We start from the raw sequence: 27,914 nt of genomic DNA on the forward strand, positions 1-27,914 counted from the left end.
CTGAATACAGGCCTAGAGTAAATGGTTACCATTCATGTTTCTCAAGCTGAAAGACTTAGGCTCTAATCTCACCGCGGGCAAGTCACGAATGACCTAAAATGTGTTAAACAAATCAGATAAACGATAATCATTAGTTCAACAACAGATGAATTTCAATTAAATTTTAAACAAGACGTAAACAGCAGAACTTCAAGTTAAGTTGCTTTCATTTAAAACGTCTTGACTGCATAATGAAAGCACAATATGATATCAGACTTATGTCGCAACATTTGAAATCAAAATGAGTTTTCATTATGATAGGAACTGCACACTTTAATATCGATTTGCTTTCATTTTGTTAACCGACTTTGCTCGGGTAGGCACCCTACGAGGTGATTGAATTGAGGGTGTAATGCAATTGTCCAGTTCCAGTGTCACCGTACCCGGAAATTTTCCATATCCTTCAAAAAGCTCTTGGTGTTTCTCCACGATCTGCTGTGCTTCCACTCGGTATACTTTCAGTAATTTTTCTGATGATGAGCCAGGCTCTGATATGAACTCGACAGTTTCGCAGAACTTGACAAAGCCAAGCTCTCGAGATGCCCTGGCCGATAGTAGGGGCCGATGATTGACATCCACGACTTGCAATATTAAACGATACGTACGGTTCAATCGACGCCACTTCACTTTCACCTGACCTAGAACCTTGATCGGGCTGCCACCGAAACTTTGCAATCTCAACGTTGATGGCTGTAATGAAGGCTTGCTTTCCCCTGTGAGTTCGATCAGTCGATTATAGCCGATTAGGCTCGTGTTGGCTCCTGTATCCAAATCGCATAGAACGGACTTCCATGACTTGGAAAACTTGAGGTCCAGCTCCGCTACTACGCCACCACCGTTGGTCGTGTTGTCGAAAATCTTACTGATCAAGTATTCCTGTTCACTTTCTTCCGACGAATCCTCGGTTCCAGAAGAGTCACTATTCGGGTTGCTTCCATCCTTTACCTCCTTGACGCGTCGCGATCTCCAACTCTTCGATCTTTCAGCTGCACGACATACTTTCTCAAAATGGTTTTTTCCGTTGCAGCGATGACAACGTTTACCGAAGGCGGGACACTGTCCTTTCGAAAATTCATGTGCGTCTCCACAGAACTTACACCGTAGCTGTTTGGAATGTTTCGATCGACTTTTTGCTTTGCTTGTTTTGTTGTCCCATACTTTGTTGACTTCGGATTCCGGAACATAAATTCTCAACTGCTGCGACCGTTTAGCAGTGATCTCCTCAGCACGACAGAGGTCTACCGCTTTATCCAAGTTTATATCTGCAATCGTCAACATCTTCGTTCTCAGGTGCTGCCATTTATTTGCAGTGACGACTTTGTACGTAATAAGCTCCGATTCGAGGGCTCCAAATTTAGAAACCTTAGACAATAACGACTCGACTTGAGACGAGTAGAGAACTCGTCAATCGACTCCTGAGAGGCCTGGATCGCAGAAAAAAAAATCCAATCTGTCCACGATTATGTTGCGCTTTGCTACCACTTTGGCCTTGATAGCACGAAGAGCGGTTTCCGTTGTTGCTGATTCTTCAGCAGAGAGTTCAAAATTGTAATATTTTTTTCTTGCAGGTTCACCGATGACAGTCAACAGGAAGCTTACTTTCTTGGTGTTATCCTCCGGTGGCCATTGATCCATTCCGATTGCCTTAGTATACTCCATCCAGCTCTTGTTAAAAAAATCATAGTTCTCCTCCATGTCACCTTCCAGTACTAGAGGCGATGGTAGGGGAACCGGAATATTTGCAGCACACGGTCGTTGCCGTTCCGTTTGTTGTTGACGCTGCTGCTGCAACGAGGATGTTTCTGTCGCTGTAGCCTTTGCATTCATTGTTTGCATAAGTTGCGTGAAAATGTTCGTCTGGTGCTCCAGAAACATTTTAAATTGGTTGGGATCCATGTCGATGAGGATCAACCGTAACTTTTTCCACTTCGAAGAAAATGGCCGCCGACGCGCCGTGATGCGAAAATTTGTACACAAGTCTTTTCACCGATTTTTCCGCGATTTACACAAAATGACGCCGGAAAAACTATTCGAAACGCGATCACTTCTGATACCATGTTTTATTCAACCTCAAACACGGGTTCCACGTTTTATAATTATTTATTTAAGCGAATATTTAGAACGTTTACAGATAGCGAGCTGTGCTCTTTTTCTACTCTACCTCGAATCCCTGTGTCTGTGTGTTGGTGTCGGCAACGTCAATGGGAATGATGATACGGGGGGTCGCCACATATTGCAACACTTCCCATTCCCTAGTTGACCTGCATTCGGACACGGCCGGCGCTGGTATTGCTAAATATTAGATTTTCAGTTCTTACACATTGAGGATGAATGTTAGTCCCAAACATCATCTGTTGGTTCTCTGTGTAATTGCAGCTGATCTGGTAATAACAGAGCAGCAACCGTGGGCGGTCAATCTGATCTGATCTGATCTGATCTGATCTATTTTGTACTTTTTAGATACAAGAAGAGGTTAAAAGGCAAGTGTTTGACACATGAAACCTGTCAAATTTGCTTTCAGATAGTCATCGGCGTCATCGTTGAAATCGCGGAAAATCGTGCGAAAAGTAGTAAACGAAAAAAGTTACGTTCGTGTTCGGTCGTGCGTCGTAGCAGCGGCCATTTTGAAAAGTGTTTTTGTTGGTCGGAAGTCTTCATCGAAATGGACGCCGATCAGTTCAGAGAATTCATGCAACGTCAAACCCAGATGTTACGCGATCTGGTGCAATCCATGAATACAGGAAGAGGAAACGAAGCAGCTCAGCAGCCATGTGCATCCGGGGTACCTGTCCCACTACCTTCACCCTTAACGCTGGAAGGAGACATGGCCGAGAATTTCGACTTCTTCGAGAACAGCTGGTTGGAGTACGCCAGCTACGAATAATTGACCACTTTGTCAAGCAGTTTTGGCGTGACTTTCTACCAGCGATTTCACAAAACTGGACCAACTAATTTCTATTTTTTTATAAAACGCACAAATTTTGGCTACTTTTCTCGAGGTTCTTGAAGAAAAAATCTCAAAACAATGTTTTATTTCAAAGTTCGAGTGGTAGTAAACGTCATTTTAAGTGCTCGAATGAAGTGGTTAATTCAAAGAAAGTCAGTTTTCTATTGTCCGTAATCGGTGAGACAGCTCGGAAAAAGTTCTTTAATTTCGAGCTCACAGCTGAACAAAAAGTGAACCCGGAGGAGACCTTGAAAGCTATCAAGGCAATCGTCGTGCCGAAACGGAACGTGAATGTCGACCATTTAGACTTTTTTGGTGCCGTACAAATGTCAGGAGAATCTACGGATGATTTTGCTCTCGGTTGAAGATGCTAGCCAGACTCGCCAAGCTGGGCGACCTGGCCGCGGAACTGACTACATTCAAGTTGGTCACATCAAATAAGTGGCCACATCTACGTTCGAAGCTATTAACCATGTCTGACGTTACCTTGGAGAAGGCTACCGATCTGTGCAAGGCTGAAGAAATCGTACCAGTGAAGCAATCGGAAGTGAACAAAATTCGAAAAGCGAAAGGAGAATTCAAATCTGGATCGTCCAGATGCAAGTTTTGCGGTGACCGACATGAGTTCGTGAAAGGTGCATGTCCAGCTTTCGGCAAGCAGTGTCATCGATGCCACGGCAACAACCACTTTGAGAAAGTGTGTAAAGCTACTGGAAAATCCAAGAGCCGGAAGTTCAAGCAAGTGAAGGAAGTGCAAGAAGGAAGTTATTCGGAAAGATCGAAATCTAGCTCCGACAGTGATGCGTCGTCGCAAGCAGGTGATGTGGAATACGAAATCGGAAAAGTGAACGACAATTCGAGCAGTGGAGGCAGTGTCTTGGCAGAATTGGACCTAAAATTCGCCGAGCAGTGGAACGCAGTATTATGTGAATTGGACACCGGAGCCAACACCAGCCTGATTGGCCATGATTACCTCGCTAAGCTTACCGGTGAGAGTCACCCATCGCTACTACCAATAAAGTTTCGTCTTCAAAGCTTCGGTGGCAACCCGATCAATGTTCTGGGTCAGATAAAAGTTCCATGTCGCCGACTCGACCGGAATTACCGCCTGGTATTGCAGGTGGTGGAAGGTGATCATCGTCCCCTGTTGTCAGTGTCACGTGAGCTAGGATTTGTCAAGTTTTGCCGAACAGTTTCATTCACTCACGGGAAATCACCAGACAAGCTGATGAACATCTACAGGGTCAAGGCTCAGAGAATCATTGACGATCATCAGGACCTGTTTACCGGGTATGGAATGCTGCCAGGTGTGGTTTCATTGGAAGTGGATAAGTCGATAACCCCAACAATTCAGCCTCCGCGTCGGGTCCCCATAGCGGTTCGTGAGAAGCTGAAACGAGAATTGGAATCGCTTGAACAAGACGGAATAATTGTCAAGGAAACCCGCCATATGGACTGGGTAAGTAACCTAGTGATTGTTCAGCGTGGTGGGCCAGAATCAGGTGTTCGTATCTGCTTGGATCCAGTGCCTTTGAATAAAGCGTTAAAGAGGCCCAATCTGCAATTTGTCACTCTCGACGAGATACTCCCAGAACTGGGAAAAGCAAGAGTTTTCTCTACTGTCGATGCTAGGAAAGGGTTCTGGCATGTTGTGCTCGATGAGCCCAGCAGTAGGCTCACAACGTTTTGGACGCCATTTGGTCGGTACCCCCGAAATTTTTTAGATAAAGCTTCAAGAAGTTATTCAAGGGCTCAAGGGGGTTGAGTGCATTGCAGATGATTTACTGGTTTTTGGCGTGGGAGACACCCTCGAGGAAGCGTTGATCAACCACAACGAATGTCTGAAGAATCTTCTTTGCCGACTTGAGCAGCATAACGTAAAGTTGAATAAGTCGAAGTTGAAACTGTGTGAGCGATCAGTTAAGTTCTACGGTCATGTACAAACGGATCAAGGCCTTAAACCCGATGAAGACAAGGTGATTGCTATCCGCAGTTATCCAACACCGGTAAGTCGGAAAGAGGTTCATCGATTTATTGGCATAGTGAACTACCTTAGCCGATTTATCCAAAATCTCAGCGTCAACATGAACAATCTGCGAAGACTGATTTCGGAATCCGTCCCTTGGCAGTGGAGCAAGTTGAATTCGAAGAAGTTAAATCGATGGTGGCTGACATCAACACTCTTCGTTATTATGACGTCAAGCAACCATTGGTCATTGAATGTGATGCTAGCAGCACTGGGCTTGGCGTGGCCATTTTCCAACAGGATGGAGTTATTGGCTATGCATCCAGCACCCTCACATCCACGGAAAGAAATTACGCCCAGATTGAAAAGGAGCTGTTGGCAATTCTCTTCGCCTGCATACGCTTCGACCAGTTGATTGTCGGTAATCCCAGTGCGACGGTCAGGACGGATCACAAGCCATTAATTGCCATTTTCCGTAAACCACTGCTATCAGCGCCTCGTCGATTGCAGCTTATGTTGCATTTCCAACGATATAACCTTTCTGTGGAATTCGTAACGGGTTAGGAAAACGTAGTAGCAGATGCGTTGTCCCGTGCATGTCTGGCTACAACAGAACCTGAGGAGTACAATAAGCAGAATATATATAAAGTGTTAAAAGATGTGGAAAATGTGAAGTTGAGTGCTTTTTTGCGAATTTCGGACAGTAACATAAATGAAATTATCGAACAAACAGAACAACATCCTTTGATGCAGTTGGTGATGAACGGTTGGCCGAAGTCCGCTGACCGTGTTCCCGATAGTGCTAGAGTGTATTTCAACTATCGCAATGAACTTTCCACGCAAGATGGCCTGATTTTTCGTAACGACCGTATACTTGTGCCACATGTTCTTCGAAGAAGGCTGATTGGAAGCTGTCATGTGAGTCATAACAGGATAGAGGCAACTTTGAAGCTGGCACGAGCAAATCTGTTCTGGCCCGGCATGAACTCACAGATCAAGGATGTCATTAAGCAGTGTGGCATCGCCGCATCCCAATCGAATCCGCCCATGCAAAGCCATGAAATCCCCGTTTATCCGTTTCAGCTAGCTTCGATGGATGTATTCTTTGCGGAGTATCGTGGAGCCAAACGCAGTTTCCTGATAACTATCGATCACTACTCCGATTTCTTCGAATTGTACATCTTGAAAGACCTCACTTCGGAATCCGTTATCATCGCATGTAAGCAGAATTTCGCCCGTCATGGTGTTCCACAACGCGTCGTCTGCGACAACGGTACTAATTTTGTCAACCAGAAGATGACGAAGTTTGCTTCCGAATGGGACTTCGAGCTTGTTACGTCTGCACCATATCATCAACAGGCCAACGATAAAGCAGATGCTGCCGTGAAGGTGGCCAAGCATCTGTTGAAGAAAGCACAGGAAAGTGAAACGGATTATTGGTACGCCTTGTTGCATTGGCGTAATATTCCGAATAAGATTGGTTCAAGTCCAAATGCTCGACTCTTCTCCCGTTCCACCCGGTGTGGTGTGCCAGCAGCGGTTGATCGTCTGCGTCCAACGGTGGTGGAAGAGGTTCCAACTGCAATCGAAATGAATCGTAAGAAGGCTAAATTCTACTACGATAAGAAAGCATAACAACTACCTGTGTTGCGGGTGGGTTCACCAGTTCATGTCCAGTTGAGGCCCGATACAACGAAGTTATGGACACCAGGAGTCGTCTCAAGTCGCCTCAACGATCGGTCCTACGTTGTGAATGTGGATGGTGTGGAGTATCGTCGATCGTTGGTTCACCTCAAGCCACGTAAGGATCCCGAAACGCCGCCAGTACGCTCAGCACCTGTGGTCCCGATTACAAAACCAGGAACTACGGCCGAATCCAACACCAACGGATATTTTGGAATCTGATGCCAACCCGACAGCTGATTGTATTCCTGCCTCGATTCCTGCTACCTGTCAGGTGGAGCGCAACGCAAACAACAACACGAATGAGACGATGCCTACTTTGTTTACACAAGCTGCGGCTACACAACCCACTGCAGTTGCAAATCGGTATCGTCACATTAAACCGTCGTTATCAGGCCGACCAAAGAGAACCATCAGTGTTCCGGCAAGACTGAACGATTATCAACTCTAGACTTGTGAAGCTTTTTGAAGAAACGAGAAGATGTTCTATATTACTTTGATGTGCCCCTCGTTTGAAGAACAATCTAATACTACTTTTTATGTTATACACTCTCGACACACACACACACCTACCTATCATTCTCTCGAACGCCATTGTTAAATAAGATTTTGCGCGATACGGATCGCTACGTGTAATAAGTTTAAATAAAAGTTATTTCTTAATAAAATTCTTGTTTTCTTTCGAAGAATAGAACATCATCATCATGACAATGGTGGTTCAGCATAATTTCCATTAGACTAACCTGAAAGGTATATTTCGAACCGGTGCGCACGCCAAGATGATCACCCCTCCTTCTCCGTTCCTCAAAATGACGAATTTCTTTGTGAAAGTTAGCAGACCGACGTATTTCTCCTTCCAAATAAAAACTGGTGTATCTGACGCAAGTGCAGAGCTGCCAGGTGGTTTTATAAAAAATCTGTATCCACTCTATTAAAAAATCTGTATTTTCTGTATTGATGATTTTTTTCTTAATAATCATGTTTTGTTGTTTTACAAATACAGTGCATACAAAATAACCATAAAAAGTGCTTAACCACCTATTCGGGCTATCGTACTAACCATACGGGATATAATTGCGCCATTTGTGATATCGTCCGTACTTATTTATAAGAGTGATATGAAGCCGTTTGAAAATGTATGGAGATTTTAGTTTCTATTCATTATCTTCCTGATAAGCAGTTTTAAATGCAAAAAAGTGCACGAGTTCATTACTATTTGATATTTTTAATATAGATGAATACAATTAATTACATCATTTGTGTGGTAGTTACACCGAAAAGTCGAGAGATGTCGCCCCGCCAGTGCTGGTAAAATCATTTTTGCAGTATGGAGAATATCAGAAAATCCGCAATTTCTTACGAAATACATTTTCAATGCAAGTAAAATGTTTACGAGTACTTGTATTTGTACCATTTTAATGTGCTCGGGCACTTTTCTTGTATTTAACATACATGCTTAAATTGGAAATATTCAATTAATACTGTAAATCCCCATACAATCTCAAATCGTTTACTACCAGCTCCATATGCATCCGAAAGCGGTTGGTCCTCTGGCTGTGAATGCTGTCAAAAACACCATAACATGATTAATTGTCGATGGAAATTTGATAGGTTCCCGAGCAGAGGGTGAGAACAAAATGAAAACAAGAATTATGTTGTTTTCATTATTCCTGATAACTCAAATTGATTTCATTTTGATGGAGTTGATGGCTAACAGAACAAAAATGAGAGCTAAAAGATAAGCGAAGAATATCAAAATTATAACATTTATTGATATTAGTGAGAACTGCTTGATAACTTATTTTGATATAGATTTTTTTTCTCAAGCATTTTATAAAAATCTGTATAAATCTGTATTGTAATTTAAAAATCTGTGATAAATCTGTATTCTATATCGGGTCTGTATTAAGATTAAAAAATCTGTATAATACAGATAAATCTGTATAAATGGCAGCGCTGCGCAAGTGTAAAACGAGCTGTCAAATCGACGCATCTCACAAGGTGTATATAACAACCAAGGTACTATAACGACGAATCAATCAAGGTGTATGTGGGAAGTTCAGAACCAAAAGGGTATATCTTTTAATTTTATCAAAATTGCTGTTAATGTATGCAAAAACCCAGCATTTTTCATGATAATCATAAACTACTATCCTGTATGTAACTTTTGGCAGCAACAGATCGTGAAAAATAACAAAAACTTTAAAAAGGGATTTAATAATATAGTCTGAATATTGCTACCCCATTTTTCTCATTTGTTGTCAAATGTTACATACGTCCTTTTGTAAAGATTTGCTTGTCTTTATTGATGCAGTACTGACATTTATAGCATACTAGGATTATTATAATTTCATCGAGTTGCTTCGATCTCCTTCACTCCTCCTCAAGCTCGGCGGGCGGTAGACCAATTTTCAGGCGCATCTTCTCCATCTTGACGCGAGCCAATGGTTTTGTTAAACCATCGGCAACCATTTGTTCACTGGGGCAATAGCAAACGTCCATCACACTATTGTTGACCAACTCCTTCACAAAATTATAGCGAGTGTCGATGTGTTTTGTTCGGTTACTACCGCCGGCAGATTTCAGCATCGCAATACAGCTTTGGTTGTCTTCGTGTACAACTACTGGAGCCAGAATTGGTTCTCCGACATCCTTCAGTAGCTTCATCAGCCGCATCAGCTCGCAGCTGGCTTCGGAAAGCGCCACGTACTCCGCTTCGGTAGACGAAAGAGTTACGCATGGTTGTTTTCGGGCTGCCCAACTGATTGGTCCTCCAAGACAGAAGACGAAACCGGTGTTTGATTTCCGGTCTGTCTTGTCACCAGCCCAGTCTGCATCGACGTATGCTTCCAGCGGTCCGGATGAACCTAGACGTAGGCTCCAATCCACTGTTGTTGACTGGAGATACCGGAGCGTCCGTTTTGCTTCGGCCCAGTCTGCTTCCGTTGGTCGACTCACCTTGCGGCCTAGAATAAATGGCGATGTCCGGTCTCGTGTGGACCGCGATGTATAGGCTCTGGAACTCGTCGTTTCTGGGCATGGGCTCCTCCTCCTTCTGCTGTACATTCGGGTACCCGGGATCCATCGGTATCGGCGAGCGCTTCGCTTTTGATTGTCCGAACCGTTCGGCTACCTTCTGGATGTAGGTTTGTTGGTTCAGGAAAAACTGTCTGTCGGATCTTGTCACTCGGATTCCAAAATAGTGTCGCACGTCTCCAAGGCACGTAATGGTAAAGTGCTCCGCTAAATGCTTCCGGACGGCTTCGTATTCCGCTTCTGTGTTAGTGACAATCAGCATGTCGTCCACATATAGTAATATGAACGTCTTCTTCTTCTTCTTTTTCTTCTTCCAGGTTTTTACGAACAGGCATGGGTCTGCTTCAGATGGCACGTAGCCCAGCTGCTGCAAGACTTCGGTGATTTTTTCATTCCACACCCTTTCAGCCTGCTTCAGACCGTAGAGACTTTTTCGTAGATGCAGTACGTTGTCCTTGACCCCGTTATGGAATCCTACCGGCTGCTTCATGAAAATGGTCTCCTCCAGCTCTCCGTGTAGGTACGCCGTCTTCACGTCGACGTGCTTCACCAGCATTCCTCGTCTGAAGGCGACACTCCGCAGGGTCCAAAAAGTGGTTTGCTTGGCGACTGGCGCAAAGACCTCATGGTAGTCGGTTCCGTATTTTTGATTGAATCCTTGCGCTACCAGCCTGGCCTTATAGCGGATCAGGTTTCCGCCCTCGTCCATCTTTTTCGTGAATACCCATTTGCTGCCAATAGCCTTCTTGTTTGGCGGCAAACGGACGACATCCCATGTGGAATTCTCTTCATGCGCCTTCATCTCTTCCTCCATCGTTGCTTCCCACATGTTGCGCTCGGGGCTAGCCATTGCTTTTTCGAATGTGCGTGGCTCGTCGACATATTGCGCTGCTATGCGCACGGTGTCTTGGTACCGTTCTGGCGGGATGCCCTTTGTGGTACGCTCCGATCGTCGGACTACTGGTACATCAACTTCGCCGACGACGTCTTGCTCCTCCTGATAGTCGGATGTCTCAAGCTCCTCCTGCGCTTCTGTTTCCACAAACGTCTCCTCATTGGCATCGTCGTAGCTGGTCTCAAATCCGAGTAGATCTGACTCATCCGATACGTCCACGCTCTCGTCCTCGTCGCACCCGAGTAGATCGAACTCATCCGATTCGTCCTCGCTCTCGTCCACGTTTGCTGGAATAACGGAGACCTCAGCTTTCGGTTGCTCTAGGAGTCTAAATGGATACTCAACGATACTTCCCTTCTGAGGTTCGGCACTCCGAACCTTGTCCAATGGCAGGAACCTGCAGTCCCGACTGACGGTCAGCTTGTCGTTGTTCGGGTTTATGAATCGGTACGCCTTGTGTTGGGAGGAATAACTTCCGAGATTTCGCTTCTAATTTGCTTCTCTTCTCTCCAGGGATCCACACGTACGCCGGTGAACCGAACATCTGGAGGTGGCTCATGTCCGGCTTCGTGCCATACCACAGCTCGTACGGCGTTTTCTTCAACGGCTTCGTCGGCAAACGGTTTTGTAGATAGTTCGCACCGTTAACCGCTTCCGCCCAGTATTTCAACGGCATTCGGGAGTCCAGTAGCATGCAGCGCGCCATTTCCACCAGTGAGCGGTTCTTCCGCACCGCAACCCCGTTCTGCTGCGGAGTGTAGGCGGTGGTAAATTGCTGACGTATCCCTTGCGCTCGGCAGAACGCATCCAACACGTCACTCCGAAATTCACCTCCCTGGTCGGAACGAATGATCTTCGGGGTTTTTCCAAATTCCGTCTGGGCGAACTTGACGTACTCTTGAATACGCTGGGAAACCTCGTACTTCTGCTTCAGGAAATATACGACAGTAAACCGGGTGAAGTCGTCAATCATGGTGAGAAAATAACGACACCCACCGGGTGTCACGGTTCGCATGGGTCCACACACATCGATGTGAATAAGGTCCAATGGTTGCTTGGACTTTGGCTTCGACTGCTTGGGAAACAGAAGACGTGTCAGCTTGCCCTCAAGACAGTATTCACAGATGACTCGGCAGCCGCACTCTTCCATCTCGATTCCAGTTGCCATACCCTTGTTCACCACCTCACGGATGGCTTCATGGTCACGATGCCCCAACACACGGTGCCAAGTGTGCTGACAGTTTGACGTATGGTGCTTCACGGTCAGTGCTTCCTGGGGTACCTTCAGGGAGTACAGTCACCCAGAAATCGTTGCTGCCGCAATCACCGTCTTGTCCTTCAAGATTCGACATCCGTTGACGTCGAAAATGACCGTAGCTCCGTTTGCCGTCGGCTTCTTCACGGAAACCAAGCTCGATTCGAAATTGCTTCGATCTCCTTCAAATTTAACTTGATTTTTCATTTACAACCAAAAAATATCCGTTTGCATTGTTCAGTCAGATGACACATTGTTCTAAGAAAAATTGCAGAACAGGAGATTTTTATCAGTGGGTCCAATCTTTAGATCCGTAGAGCCCTTTCTTCTACCTGCTGAAATTCGCTTCGATCAATTCGATGAACCAAAAACTCATCTCCCTTACCTTTATCACCCCTAGCTCACGAGAAACTCCAAGCGCCACTGCAAATACTCAACTGCATGGCCGTGGAGAATGGACCGACACTGCTACCCGTGCGAGACTACTTCATGCAGGTGTTCGTAAAGGAACAGGAATCCACGCACCACGACGAAGAACTTGCGCGCAAGTACAGTGAAGAAACGACATCGATCAAGAAACACATCAAACACCTCCAGGAGGGCAATGTGGAATTCCGCAACACGGTATGCGATACCTGCAAGCAACCCCTATCATGGCCGGCCCTGTTCTTCCTTTGCAAGCATTCCTATCATCAAGAGTGAGTAGAAACTGTCTTTCATTGACCACGCATCACCTCACCACCATCTTTCGTACAGTTGCATCCGCGGTTACTCCGAAACGGAACGGGACTGTCCGGTGTGCAATAAAAAGAACATCCAACTGATGGACACCTTGCGCGCTCAGAGCGAATCTCGTGGTCAGCACGAGGCGTTTCACAACTTGTTGGATCGATCGTCGGAACCGTTCTCCGTCGTGGCGGAATACTTTGGTCGGGGCTTGTTTAACAAACTGCTAATCGTCGAGGAGCAGATTGCTCAAGTGGAGGTGAGTTTTGGCTTTTGTGTAAGATTTAGCATGTTCTTTGATACTATGTCCCGTGATGTTTATGTAAAAGGTTCGATTCAAGGTTGAGCCGAACGAGTCAATAGCGTTAGCGTTGTTCCTTTGAAAAATGACAATGGAATTGCTCTGAGGACCATCAGTTTTATACCTAAATGAAAAGCAACCTTTAAATTTGGATCATCCATTCAAATCGCATTTCATGCTTCATTCCAGCCAATGCCCACCCCGGCGGACACCGGCATTCGCCAGCTAACCAAACAGACCGAACAGATTCGAATCACCGACGTGGCAGCCTCGAAAAACACCCAGCTCAGCTACGGTCCCGGTGCCGAAGCTCGAATACGCCAGGAGGAAGGCCAGCGCACGCAGATGCGCATGGAAATGCAGGAGAGCGAAATGCGCCTGCGGTTGATGGAACAGGAACGTATCCGCCAGCGCCAGCAGGCAGCTCTGCTAGCTCAACAGCAGCTCCGGTTGAGAGATGAACGCAGTCCCAAACGATCGCCTTATGGCAGTCCAAAGCCACCCTCAACGCTGTCGAATTATCCCTCCCAGGGGGTTAAACAACCTTCACCAGTGCCACCAGCTGCTAGTAATCCCTTCGGCGAGGATGATGATATGTCCGGCTATGACAGCGCTAAGGATCCATTTGCTTCGGATGATCCCACGCCAAAGAAGGCGGCGGTGGCGGATGCTACGAATCCGTTCGAGGCCTACGACAGCAGTTTAGATCCGTTTGCAGAGTAGATTTCGGTGTGTAGGTATGTTGTAGAATGGTAAATGTTGCTCGTGATATCAAACTGATTATTCCAATTAAAGATCGAGAATCGACATTTACGAAAGTGTGTATCTATTAGATATTAATGCCATCTTGAAAACAAAAGTTTGAAGTGTTCATTGTGTTGAAATAATAATAGGCTTATCGAGATTGTAATCTGTAATAAACTTCTCTTTAATTATCAACTTATGCACACGTGATTCGATTTGCAGGTAGCTTCTGGGATACGAAGTTGAGAGGCAGAAAATGATGAGAACATCCGGATAGAATCGCGAATCGAATCATTCAGGACAAAGGGCACGCAACTAAAGAGAGGTAGGTTATACATTTAACAACTCATTAATCCTGAACGAGGTCGAATTATTTTATGCAAAGGGAATACCATTGCTCAGGTCAAGGAAAACACAACATTTGATTTTTAACTTGAGGAAAACAATAAAAAGTTACTAGTGAAAGTATGTTTCTTAATAGGTATGTAGTTCAAAATCTAGCTTTGAGATCTTGTTGAGAGCGCTGCCTTGAATGCGCTGATCGTTGTCTGGTGTCGTGTTCATAGAGGGATCTAGTTCCAGATGATTGCACCTGCGATCATCACACTCTTCTTCTTCGATGTAGTGTGACGGGGAATCGCAAAGCAACGCGTCCGCTCAAGCTGTCCTCTTCTCAGGTGTTGCTACAGACAAGGAGGGAAAGTTCCAGCGTACCCCTGGCGAATAAAACAGCAAATTCTATTCCGTGCTGATGACAGTCTAGGATAGTAAGTGACGTCACAGTAGGTAAAAAACAGCACGAACACTGCTTGCACCAATTTTATTCGGGTTTAACTGACAAAACTGGAGCGAATCTTCGGAGCGCCCGCAACGTTCCAAAAACGTTGGCCGTTATATAGTTCACATATCCGTTCCACTTCAGATTACGATCCATCTTTAGACAAAGATTCACTACTTTGTCTGACAAAAGAATGTGTTCTCCACAGAAAACGATGTTTGTGGCTGGTGCTACCGCCCCTTCTTTGCAAAAAATATTAAAGGTCTGTGTCCTAGACACGACCGCAGTATGACGTAGAACTACGCAAAATGGATGTATGTCATGCATTTTGACTATTTTTGCTTTATATTAAATTTTTCAAGTATTTCAATGTTTCGGTTATGGTTCAATGTTGGTTCAAGTATTTTTCCTGGAATGTAATAAATTATGAAAATTCGAATGTGCGGATTTGCTAGCGCTTGTGTACTAGCCAACTAGCACATGCTGATAGACGCTGATGCCCTGCTTACATCTCCTTGGAGACCGAACGTCACCCCTAGCAACCTAAGTTTTCTTAAATAAACAACGGTGAAAAACTTTTCATTCCTGTTCAAGACTCCACTCAAGCTAGTCGTATGATATTTAGTATGGTGAAAGACACAAAAATCTCAAAATATGAGTAAAAAATTTATGACCGACAGTGAAGAAGAGGATGCGGATTTTTCCGCCAGTGAAGATGAATGGCTACCGAAAAATGACAAACCCGGACGCGGTTCAAAGACGGCTTTGGGGAAAGGATCATCTTCCGGTGCGTCCGAATCAGATGATGGTGAAAGCGACGAAGGTGGCGAACCGAAGGGTGGTGGAAGACGCTCCCAAGCGCAAAAGGGGCAGGCGACAGATGCCAGGTATGAATGGAAACCAGTTTTTTTTGGGTGTTCAAGGTCATCCAAAAATGAGATTTTGTTACCTGAAAAGGGTTGCTTTTGTGTGTCGTTTTAGGAAATCACGCGCTCCACCAAAACCGAAACTATCAACATCGGAGCGTAAGAAATTGTACGAAAAGTATCGCCCCTCAGCTGGCAGCAAAGTTGGCAGAAAAACAGGAAAATCAAAGCCGCTCAAGAAAAAGAAAGAAGAAGATTCCGATTCTGATTGGGAAGAAGTAGAAGAGAAGGAGGAAAACCAGCCTCTGCATGACGTACAAATAACACTGGATGTTGGACCGACAAATGTTCAGAGGAAGAAACGGAGCAATGAAATCGATATTGAAGCATGTATCGAGCGGTTTTTGAATCGCAAGAAGCGTGAGATTCAAATCACCCTCCACAAAATTGACATTGAGATGGCCATTGCCGACGGAAACTTCGTGAACGGCGTTTTGAACAACTCTAAACTATTATCGCTGGCTTTGACGTTGATTCCGTCGCAAAAATGTTATCCAAAGGATAGAACAAACCTAGAATACTTTGAACAGATTACGAAATTTTTCAAAGAAATCGTAGATCTCAAAGGAAGACGAATGTTCTGTCGCTTCAAAAAGCTACCGTCATTGGAGACATCACTTCGCCTGCAGATGTTGACTAAGGCCGCCATCTGTAAGCGTGATTACGTTTTGATATTTATAATTCTACTTCGCGCAATTGGCGTCCAGTGTCGCATGGTCATGTCCTTGGCTGTAGAACCGAAGAAGCTACCACAGAGTGAACTACAGCAAACGCAAGTTACAGTGGTAAAGAAAGCAAAAAAGGATATCGACTCGGAAGCAAAATCAACCGCCACCAGTATTAGTAAGGGGTCAAAGAAAAAATCAACCAAGGAAGACCACGATTATGCCGATGACGGTAATAGTGGAGCGAAGAAGGAGCGTTCTAAGCGGAAGGCAGCAACTGGGAGCGCCCTTAAAGTTCTTCAACTTGACGGAAATGACGATTCTTGTGGCGGCGTACCGAGTAAGAAATCCAAGCTGGCACCCTCGACAGGTCAAGCCGACAGTTCGAAGGACAAGCCATCTCCGGGACCAAGTACTTCGAAGGTGAGTGAGAATTTAATCTAGATTGGACATTTGATTCTGGAGATATCATCTAAATACGAGAATGAATGAATATTAGATTGATAGTAACCTTTTAAACACCGACGTTGCAACGGTAGGAAAATTAAACATGTTTCTTATTACTTTCAGGCTGCCATTCCCAAGCTGCAGGAAGTTTCTGTGTTCTCGCCGAGAAAAACACGGAAGCAACGTCAAGAACAAGCCAACGGTTCCCCGAGTTTCTCCGAAATCTCAAAGCCTAATAACCCAAAGCGAAATAGCAATCCACCTGTCGTCGCAGTACCCTCCACCACTTCATCTATTTTGATCAGGAAGGACTATAAAGACAAACCAGTGAAGAATATTATCGATAAGAAGAAGACATCCACTAAAGGGGTTAAACCTTCTAATACAACAGCAATTAATTCAAAAGTAAATCAAAGCAATACGCAAACGAAGAATGCAACACCGAAAGCTACAAAACCGAAACCAGAACCGGTCAAAGCACCGACAGTGGAAAAATCTAAATCCAAATGTAAAGAAAGTCCCAAAGTTCTTAAGGTGGAAATCTTTGACAAGAAACTCAAAAAACGGCTGGACCGTCGAGTGCTTTCAACGGACGACGAATTTCGCAAAGATCCAGACAACAAAACCAAGCTCAAATCCGGCGTCAATCTGTGGATCGAGGTGTACGCCGAGGAGGAGGAACAATGGGTCCCACTCGATGCCGTGGGTAGCAAGGTCCACTGCCTGGAACACATTGTGAAGCAGGCTTCGTCTCCACTGGTCTACATCCTCGCATGGAACAACGACGGCACAATCAAAGACGTTTCCCCGCGTTACTGTCCGAACTATGCTACCAGCACCAAAAAGCTACGTATCAAGCAGGAGTGGTTGGACAAAACGTTGGCCGAGTTCAAGGGGAAGCGAACGGCCAAGGATATCGAAGAGGACCGTTCTCTGAATCAGGCACTGATGGAGCAGCCTCTACCAACGACCATCAGCGAGTTCAAGAATAATCCGCTCTACGCCTTGAAGCGACACCTGCTGAAGTTTGAAGGAATCTACCCGCCGGATGCTCCGACACTTGGATTCATCAAGGATGAACCCGTTTACGCGAGGGAATGCGTACAGACGCTACACTCGCGGGAAATTTGGCTGAAGCAGGCGCGAACGGTGAAGATGTTCGAAACGGCGTACAAGGTGGTCAATGCCAGGCCCAAATACGATCGGGTAAGTTTGTTCCGGGTCACGAACCAAACGGTAATAGTTTGACTCTTCTGACTTTTTCTTCAGGCCTCCAGTCAAATGCTTCCGGCTCAGCCGCTGGAACTTTTCGGCTACTGGCAAACTCAGGACTACGAACCTCCTACGGCGGAAGACGGCATCGTTCCGAGGAATGCCTACGGCAACGTGGAACTTTTCAAACCGTGCATGCTCCCGAAGAAAACCGTTCATCTGCAATGTGAGTATTTTAATCCTGGAGTAACGCGGTGTGCTTCATATTTGCATATGAATCATTTGTTTTTAATGCCATAAAAAACTTCCCCAGCGAAGAGTGAAGATTTCCTTTTGAACTGTCTCGCACACTAGTTACATGTTCAGCTTGCACTGGAATATGTGTCACGACGAGACCCCTCATCGCGGCGGCGCTGCAAACGCTACGGCCCTGCATTTACGGTGAATCAAATGACAGTGGGAAACGTCACCGGTGCAACTTAGAATAACGTCAAACGAAAAGAGGAAGAACAAACACGAAGAACAAAAGTTGACATAGTTGTTGATCTATTATTATCCTTATTCTAGTATTCTACTTATCTAATATACACATTATTTGCCGTGTAGTGCTTAAATCTAATCATAAATTATAAACACTGTAAGAACGGATGAAATTAACGGAAATTGAACTTAACGCTAGTATTAAATTAAAATTATAGTACGGTCTAAATTGAAGAAGTAGAGTGGGAATTCGAGCCATACCACTTCCAGAAAAAGTACACCAAATTTGTAAGTCTTAAAATTAATAAGTTACGCATCTTTACTGAAATAAACTCTAAATTGCAGCTTTAAGCTATCACAAACACAACTCACGAAGTGTAGCTATAAAGAGTTGGTAAACGCATCCCAACATTCTTAAAGAAATTTGTTTTGGGTATCGGAAGTATGGCAGATGAAAACTCCCCTCGGAACTGCCAGGCATGCGAGCGAACGGATTCAGCAGAGAGTGAGATGGTCCAGTGCGACGTGTGCAAACACTGGGAGCACTTTGGCTGCGCAGGTGTAGATGAGGAAATCCGGCAGCCGAACGCCACTTATGTATGCAGACGATGTTCGAAGCAGGGCAAATCCAACGATGATCATCTGAAAGTTCCCGTTGTCCAACCACGTTCTTCTAAAGGATCTAAGACGAGTTCAAAAGCGAGCTCTAGAAGGGGAAAGAAGAATCCCAACCCGCCGGGAAGTACGACTTCCAGCGTTCGGGCTGCTTTGCTGGCAGAACAGTTTAAGCTCGTCGAAGAAGAACAGAAGATGGAAGAGCAAGCACTACTGGAAGAGGAAGACATCAGGAAACGTATGTTGGAGGAAGCAGAGCGTCAGATGGAGGAGGCGAAACAAATTCGTGAGCTCAAACTGCAGGAGGAATTGGAGCTGAAGCGCAAGCAGCAGGAAATCAGGAAGGAATCTTTCGAGAAGCGACAAGCTATTCTTCGTCAGATGGCAGAAACTAGCAGTAGAGGTGGCTCTGTAATAAATTCAGACCAAAGGGTGAAAGATTGGCTAGACGAACAGGACGCTGAAAGATCAAATGGAAATCGGTTTGGGAAAACGAAACACCCCAATTTGAATCCGACTCCCGCCGACTCAGCGGATCTCCCCATTCCTCGGCTGCCATCAATATCGCTGAATTCAATCCATCCAATGCCAAGTTTGGATGCGCCAGCTCCACAGGATTTTCCACCTCAATTGCCACAGCCTCCAGCCCCAACCCCCACTCCACAGCATCTTCCCGTTCCTATATCGGAGCCTCCAATTCCAGCACCTGCTTACCCCATTCCAACGCCACAGCCTGCGCCGACAGTTCCCGTTTCCTCTGTTCGCACACTATCGCAGGTGCAAATTGCAGCACGACAGGTTTTAGGAAAAGACCTACCATTATTTAGTGGAAACCCGGAGGATTGGCCCATTTTCTTCAGCAACTATGAACAGTCTACTGCTACCTGCGGTTACTCGGATGCGGAAAACTTGGTTCGCCTTCAGCGATGCTTGAAGGGAAACGCCCTGGAGTCGGTGAAAAGTCGATTACTTTTGCCAGCAAGTGTACCGCACGTCATCCAGACCCTGCGTACTCTTTTTGGAAGACCTGAGCTCCTCATTAAATCGTTGCTGTTCAAAATACACCAAATCCCTCCACCGAGACACGATCGCCTAGAGACCATCATGCACTTTGGCCTAGCAGTGCAAAATCTGGTGGATCACCTCAAAGCAGCGCAGCAGGCAAACCACCTTGCAAATCCGGTTCTTATGCAGGAATTGGTGGAGAAACTGCCTGGCTCGTTGCGACTCGATTGGGCAATGTACAAGAACCAACACCCACCTGCGACTCTCGACACTTTCGGTGAGTTCATGTCGGGGTTGGTAACAGCAGCAAGCGAAGTTTCCTTCAACCTCCCAGGACTTGGTTTTCAAAAGCTCAGCATGCAGACAGAAACCCGCAGCAACAGGCCGAAGGGGGGAAACACGGGTATTCTACAAGCTCACTCCACGGATCAAACATCAAATCTCACCTCCAGTAGTATTACCAGTAACACGAAACCTGCCAAGCAATGTCTATCGTGTGGTCGAGTCGGTCACCGAGTGTTCGAATGCCAGCAATTCAACGGTGCCAGCGTGGATGAACGTTGGAAGCTAGTTCAGTTAAAAGGGCTCTGCAGAACGTGCCTGAACAGTCACGGCAAATGGCCTTGTAGGTCTTGGAATGGCTGCGGTATCAACGGGTGTCGTCAACGGCACCATACTCTACTGCACTCCATCACATCTCCCGAGAGAATAAATACAACATCTAGCCACGTCACGTCACGTAATTTCCAGTGGCCACTTTTCCGAATTGTTCCCGTTATTCTATACGGCAACGGTTCCTCCCAAACTATTTACGCCTTTATAGACGAAGGTTCGTCGTACACATTGTTGGACGAAACTGTAGCAACGGATCTGGGCGTCAGTGGGAAAACAGAGGCACTTACCTTGAAATGGACCGGAAACGTGACACGGGTCGAACCCAAATCACAATGTGTGCAGTTCGATATCTCCGGTAAGAGCACTCATTCTCGATACACACTTTCCCATGCTCGCACGGTAAGCCGCCTGGTGCTGCCAACTCAAAGTTTGAAATATCAAGATCTTGCTAATCGTTTTCCACACTTGCGTGGCCTCCCGCTCGAAGATTACGAGTTAGTTCAGCCCAAGCTACTAATTGGTCTAGACAATCTCCGACTATGCGTTCCACTAAAGCTGCGGGAAGGAGAGTCAACCGATCCTATCGGTGCGAAATGTCGATTGGGTTGGAGTGTATATGGATACGTCCCACATCGATCGACCCAGTCAGCGATTATTGGGTTTCACGTCGCAACAGTTCCTGATCGTGATCGTGAACTAAATGATCAACTACGTGACTATTTCACTCTAGAAGATGCTGGAGTTACCGAAACACGAGAAGTTCTGGAATCGACTGACGAGAAACGTGCGAAGATGCTGCTGGAACAGACAACACGACGTACGCCTGACGGACCGAACTTCGAGACCGGCCTCCTATGGAACACTGATAATCCAAACTTTCCCGATAGCTACCCCATGGCTATCCGGCGTCTAGAGTCCCTAGAGCGTCGGCTTCAACGAGAACCAATGCTGCGAGAGCGTGTGCGTGAACAAATCTCCGAGTACGAAAAGAAAGGTTATGCACACAAAGCTAGTCTGGCCGAATTGACTTCCGTCGATGCCAATCGTGTGTGGTACCTTCCTTTAGGCGTTGTCATCAATCCCAGAAAGCCTGAAAAAGTGCGGTTGATCTGGGACGCGGCAGCAAAGGTAGGCGACGTATCCTTTAACTCCAGACTGCTCAAGGGTCCTGACCTACTGACACCGCTTCCGATGGTGTTATACCAGTTTCGCCAATACCCCGTAGCAGTGAGTGGTGATGTCATGGAAATGTTCCATCAGTTGAAAATTCGCTTCCCTGATTGTCAATCGCAACGCTTCGTATTCCGTGAAGACTCGACCGACCTCCCATCAATCTACGTTATGGATGTAGCAACTTTCGGATCGTCCTGTTCTCCGGCATCGGCGCAGTACGTGAAAAACATCAAGGCAGACGAGTTTGCTAACGACTATCCAAGAGCAGCAGCAGCAATCAAGGAGAGGCATTATGTCGACGACTACTTGGACAGTTTCCCGACGATCAAAGAGGCAATTACATTGGTTAACGAGGTTAAACTGATACATTCCCGTGGGGGCTTCACCCTCCGCCGCTTCTTGTCAAATGAACCCGAAGTCTTGCGAGGAATTGGCGAGCTGGCTGAACTGGACTCTAAGAGCCTACATCTGGAACGCGATGGAAAGTGTGAATCGGTGTTGGGGATGAAGAGGATGCCTAACGAAGATGTATTCGTTTACACATTCAGCACAAGAGATGATCTGCAGCGTATTCTACATAGCGGCCACATTCCTACCAAGCGAGAGGTAGCAAGGGTGGTTATGAGTCTGTTCGATCCACTCGGCCTCGTTGCATTTTTTCTGGTTCACGGTAAAATGTTGATCCAAGAGCTTTGGGCAAAAGGGACAGAATGGGACCAAGAAATTCCGCAGGACATCAATGAACGCTGGCGACAGTGGGCTGATCTTTTCCAGGCGTTAGACCTGCTGCGCGTACCGCGGTGTTATTTCAACTTATCCAAGGACTTCGCCCGTTTACAAATCCATCTCTTCGTCGACGCGAGTGAGGCCGCATATGCCTGTGTGGTGTACTTTCGCTTGGAGACTGATCGTGGTACAGAGGTGGCTCTTGTTGGTGCTAAGACCAAGGTTGCACCGCTGAAGACGCTCTCAATTCCTCGACTTGAACTTAAAGCGGCTGTCCTTGGTGTCCGATTAATGGAGACGATTCAAAAATACCACTCGTACACGATCCACCAGCGCTACTGTTGGAGTGATGCCAGCACTGTGCTCGCGTGGGTGCGCTCAACCGATCATCGACGTTATCACAAATTTGTCGCCGTTCGAGTCGGTGAGATTTTATCATCAACGCAGCAGTCGGAATGGCGGTGGGTTCCGTCCAAACTAAATGTGGCAGATCTGGCCACTAAGTGGAACACTGGACCACAAGTGACGACCGAGAACCCTTGGTTCCAAGGACCGGCCTTCCTATACCAGCCTGAGGAGCGCTGGCCTGTTCAACGTAAGGTTACTTCAACTGAAGAAGAACTCCGACCTGCTCACTGTCATGTCGTCCACTTCGTTCCAAACATGAATTTCGAAAGATTCGATCGATGGATCAAAATGCAGCGGGTAGCTGCGTACGTGTTTCGCTGTATTGATAATCTACGTAGAAGTATAACCAAAGACAATTTGGAACTCGGCAATCTAACCAGCAACGAACTCAGAAGAGCCGAAGAAGCACTTTTTAAAACAGCTCAAAGTGAGTACTACGCCGATGAAATCGTCATCCTCGTCAAGACCCAAGGGCCTCCTGATAATCGGCACGCCCTCGTAGACAAATCCAGCACAATCTACAATAAATGTCCGTTTCTGGATGAGAAGGGTATCCTACGCAGTCGTGGTCGAATCGGTGCGGCACCGTATGCACCGGCCGAAGCTAAGTTCCCCATCATCCTACCCAAACAACACCTAATTACTTTCCTTATTGTAGACTGGTATCATCGCCGCTTCCGTCACGCCAACCGAGAAACCATATTCAACGAGATTCGTCAACGCTTTGAGATCTCATCACTAAGAAGGCTCTTGGATAAAGTCGCAAATGCTTGTGCATTCTGCCGCCTAACGAAGGCGATTCCAAGACCACCAGCAATGGCTCCGCTTCCCGAGATGCGCCTGACAGCTTTCGTTCAACCGCTCACGTTCACCGGGGTGGACTACTTCGGGCCAGTACTGACCAAGGTGGGTAGGAGCAGTGTGAAACGTTGGGTGGCCCTCTTCACATGTCTCACAATTAGAGCGGTACACATGGAAATCGTGCATTCACTAAGTACGGAGTCGTGCATTATGGCTGTTCAACGCTTCGTGGCACGCAGAGGCAATCCAAGAGAGTTCTGGACCGACAATGCCACCTGTTTTCAGGGCACTAGCAACGAGCTGAAGGCGCAAACGGATGCCAAAATCAAGGCCCTCTCGGAAAGGTTTACAACCGCCGAAACTGCTTGGAAATTCATCCCACCAGCGGCACCACACATGGGCGGTGCATGGGAGAGGCTCGTCCGGTCCGTAAAAGTAGCAATTGGAGGCTTGCTTAACGGTCCACGAAAACCAGACGACGAGACATTGGAGACAATCCTTCTGGAAGCGGAGGGGATGATCAACTCCAGACCGCTTACCTACATCCCTCTGGAGTCGGCAGACCAGGAGGCCTTGACACCCAACCATTTTTTGCTGGGCAGTTCTTCTGGGTCCAAGTTCCTACCCACCGAGCAGTTAGACTATAGGTCAACCCTTCGAAGCAGCTGGAAGCTAGCTAGGTATATCGCTGATGATTTTTGGTGCAGGTGGCTTAAGGAGTACCTTCCTGTGATCACACGGCGATGCAAGTGGTTCAACGATGTAAAAGATCTGGCAGTAGGCGATTTGGTTCTGGTCGTTGGCGGAACGGCGAGGGACCAGTGGAAACGTGGACGTATCGAGCAGGTGTTTCCCGGCAGGGACGGTAGAGTGCGCCAAGCTCTTGTGCGTACATCTTCGGGGATTCTACGAAGACCAGCAGTGAAGTTAGCTGTACTGGACGTCGAGTTTAACAGTAAACCCGGGTTCGGTACCCCAGAAGTTTCGAACCCTCACCAAGGTTTACGGGCGGGGGTATGTCACGACGAGACCCCTCATCGCGGCGGCGCTGCAAACGCTACGGCCCTGCATTTACGGTGAATCAAATGACAGTGGGAAACGTCACCGGTGGAACTTAGAATAACGTCAAACGAAAAGAGGAAGAACAAACACGAAGAACAAAAGTTGACATAGTTGTTGATCTATTATTATCCTTATTCTAGTATTCTACTTATCTAATATACACATTATTTGCCGTGTAGTGCTTAAATCTAATCATAAATTATAAACACTGTAAGAACGGATGAAATTAACGGAAATTGAACTTAACGCTAGTATTAAATTAAAATTATAGTACGGTCTAAATTGAAGAAGTAGAGTGGGAATTCGAGCCATACCACTTCCAGAAAAAGTACACCAAATTTGTAAGTCTTAAAATTAATAAGTTACGCATCTTTACTGAAATAAACTCTAAATTGCAGCTTTAAGCTATCACAAACACAACTCACGAAGTGTAGCTATAAAGAGTTGGTAAACGCATCCCAACAATATGACCGCCTTGCAATAAACTAATTCGATTTTTGTTTTTCAGTGCCCAGTTTGAACCGAATTTGCAAGAAGCTGGGCATCGATTGCGCTCAAGCCGTGACCGGGTTCGATTTCCACGGCGGATGCAGCCATCCAGTGTACGACGGGTTCGTAGTTTGCGAGGAGTTCAAGGACCTGGTGTTCGACGCCTGGTACCAGGAGCAGGAGCAAGAAGAGAAACGAGAACGCGACAAGTACGAGAAGCGGGTCTACGGCAACTGGAAGAAGCTTATCAAGAGATTGCTGATTCGTCGGAAGCTGCAGAATAAGTACAATTTCGACAATCTCACTGGGTAATTGGATCCCATCGAGTGATCTAAATGGCATGCTCGGCTGATGATTTTTAAGTGTCGGAGTAGTTCGTAAATGTTCTTACGTTGATGCATCTTGTCTAATTAAAGATTACTACATTCGACTGAAATCACTATTCATTAGAAAGAAAAAGATCTCACGGTGGCCATCATTTGCAAAAAAAAAAATCAGTATCGCTGTCTAACACCCACCAAACGAAATCTTTGACTGCCCTATCTACCTACAATCGAGCTCCTAGATCGTATCCATTGTCACAAGGTTTCGGGATCGACTTTCAGACATCTGTTAGGAGCCTCTGATAGCTCAGTTCACTCAGTTAAAGACACGGTGTGCATTGGATCCATTTAGAAGATGCTGAATTTTTTAAGGCCTAATATTTTTTCTTTAAAATTCCATTATCCTTAATTTCGTAAAATATGCATGTACCAGTAGCCAGTGAACCATAGAGGGCTTACATGGTCGTATAACTCGAAAGAACTAGTCATATTTTGAAAAAGGATAAATCTGGTCTCTCATCTTCCTGATCATTTCTTCAGTCTGAGATCCTAAATTTGTCAAAAATCTTTCAAGTTTGAAATCTCGACAAATTAAAAATTATACCAAATTTAAGAATTTGTCTAAGTCCAAGATTAAAAAAAATCTAAGGCTAGAATATTTAAAAAGGAAGTCTCAGATACTTTTTTTAAGTTCGCGATTTCAGAATCTGCTTGATGTTCGACATCTAGAATATTTCTGTTAGTCCCTAGAGAATTGGTTTGCTGATTCCTCTAGGGATTCATTCTACATTTTTAGTTGATTCTTAATGACACTCACAAGAATTCACTTAAATTTCTTTCAATATATTGCACAGAATCCCCTTTAAAACTATCGTAGATATATCCTTAGAATTCCCTTGCAAATAACCTCGGATTCGCTTTAGAATTATTCTAATTATGTCCTTCCTCTTCTGTGGCTTTATTACGTCTTTACTGGGACTTCATGCCGGACCTCAACTTAGTGTTATTTGAGCACTCCCGCAGTTGTTAATTGACAGCTCTTTCTAAGTCTGTACCATTTTTACATTAGTGTAAGCATACTGTATGTCCAGGTAAGTCGAAAAAATGTTCAACCCCAAACAAACCTAAACTGAGCCGGTAATTGAACCTAGCCGCCTCAAGCATGGTTTTGCTTTATAACTGCGCCGTTACCGACTGAGCTAAGGGAGGCCTAAGGTCCTCCAAATTATCCTGACAATTTCCTCGAAATGATCCTCGGAATTGTTTTGAGATCCTCCTGAGAATACCTTTGGCACTACTCTCAGAACTCTGGATCTGGGACGCAACAACACAGCGCTTCAGAAGCCTCTGATCCCTCCGAACCAGTCGAGCTGTTTGTAGATCTAATCATCAGAAGTCGTCCTGGCCCTGGTTTTGAAATCGGTGACGAGGTCTTCCAGCCTGTACTTACAGGCAAGTATCGATACGTTCCAAAACCTTCTTTTTCTGAGCCACCTTCCGCTTCCAGCAGCGAATACTTAACGCAACATCCAACCTCGCCTTCTGAAAACGACGTAGTAAGCTCGATGTCTTCTGAACTCTGGATGAACCAATCTGTTTTGCAACCGGGACGCATCGTGGAAAGCTTTATGGAAGCCCCCGGTTCCTCTAACTCAGTCGTGCTTATTCCTGTCAGCGTTCATCATAGTCGTCCTGGCCCTGACTTTAGATGTGGAAGACCCCCATTCCAACTTGCTAGAACAGGCGAGTACATAATTAATAGCGCAAATACGATGTCTGATGCCGATCCAAATTTCAGCACCTTGAATGCCGCCGAATCAACTCTCGTACCTCGGAGCCCGGAACGCGCCGTAGAAAGCCTCGTGGAAGCATTAGGGGCTTCCACGAGGCTTTCTACGGCGCGTTCCGGGCTCCGAGGTACGAGAGTTGATTCGGCGGCATTCAAGGTGCTGAAATTTGGATCGGCATCAGACATCGTATTTGCGCTATTAATTATGTACTCGCCTCCGTCTCAGTCCAGCCATTTGCTGCCGCCGCTCACCATAGTCGTTCCGGACCTGTAGCCGGATGTGGAGAGGGGGTCTTCCAACCTATTATTATTATCATTATCTCTATTTAGGAGATTTTCAGCCGCAGGCTGGTTCATCTCCGGGAGCCCCAATTACATAGTTGAGATTTTGGAGAACCCAGAAGGAGTTCTCCTAGAGGTTGGTGGAGCTCCAGAAGGGAGTCCCCTTAGTACAGAGTATTTTTAAACAGAGTTCATTATAGTTCCTGTCTTGGTTCTTAGCGTGGTTGGTCTTCCAACCCAGTCACTATGGCGAGTATCCGCATGGTATTGTTAATGTTCATTCGCTGCCTGATGCTTCCGTGATTTCCAGGGAGAACAGACGTTCGATTGTAAGCCGCAAGCAGGACATCGTGATTTTCTTCCAAAACGCCGGTGGAATGAATTCTGATGTTGACGACTACCGGCTTGCTGTATCGGATCGTTGCTATGATGTGATTGTCCTATGCGAGACGTGGCTCGATTCGCGAACGCTTTCCAGCCAGGTGTTCGGATCCGATTATGAGGTTTTTCGTTGCGATCGGAATCC

General features: G+C 45.9%; 2 protein-coding genes across 3 annotated transcripts in view; both read left to right on the plus strand.

Annotated features, from left to right (window-relative positions):
* Positions 1 to 13,985, plus strand: part of Vps11 (vacuolar protein sorting 11) — a 21,840-nt gene extending 7,855 nt beyond the window's left edge. Inside the window, exons 4-7 of one of the 2 annotated variants that reach the window (XM_065239729.1) lie at positions 12,222 to 12,519; positions 12,578 to 12,806; positions 13,038 to 13,585; positions 13,815 to 13,985. In XM_065239729.1, coding sequence (XP_065095801.1) covers positions 12,222 to 12,519; positions 12,578 to 12,806; positions 13,038 to 13,571 — 1,061 coding nt within the window. In that variant the 3' untranslated portion in view covers positions 13,572 to 13,585; positions 13,815 to 13,985. Of the gene's footprint in view, positions 1 to 12,221; positions 12,520 to 12,577; positions 12,807 to 13,037; positions 13,739 to 13,814 lie in introns of those variants that run through there. The other variant, XM_065239725.1, reaches the window with a different exon arrangement.
* Positions 13,986 to 15,460: 1,475 nt separating this feature from the next.
* On the plus strand, positions 15,461 to 25,386 carry LOC135717154 (DNA repair protein complementing XP-C cells homolog; the record flags this gene model as incomplete). Its single annotated transcript, XM_065239113.1, has 4 exons — positions 15,461 to 16,384; positions 16,532 to 17,614; positions 17,678 to 17,846; positions 25,014 to 25,386. Coding segments are annotated over 4 exons (2,469 nt in total), but the record flags the coding sequence as incomplete, so codon positions are not given.
* Positions 25,387 to 27,914: the final 2,528 nt, after the last annotated feature.

Source organism: Ochlerotatus camptorhynchus, unplaced genomic scaffold (genome assembly GCF_037179485.1).
Source record: "Ochlerotatus camptorhynchus isolate MF236.1 unplaced genomic scaffold, CSIRO-AGI_Acam_v1.1 ptg000006l, whole genome shotgun sequence".
NCBI classification, from domain to species: domain Eukaryota; kingdom Metazoa; phylum Arthropoda; class Insecta; order Diptera; family Culicidae; genus Ochlerotatus; species Ochlerotatus camptorhynchus.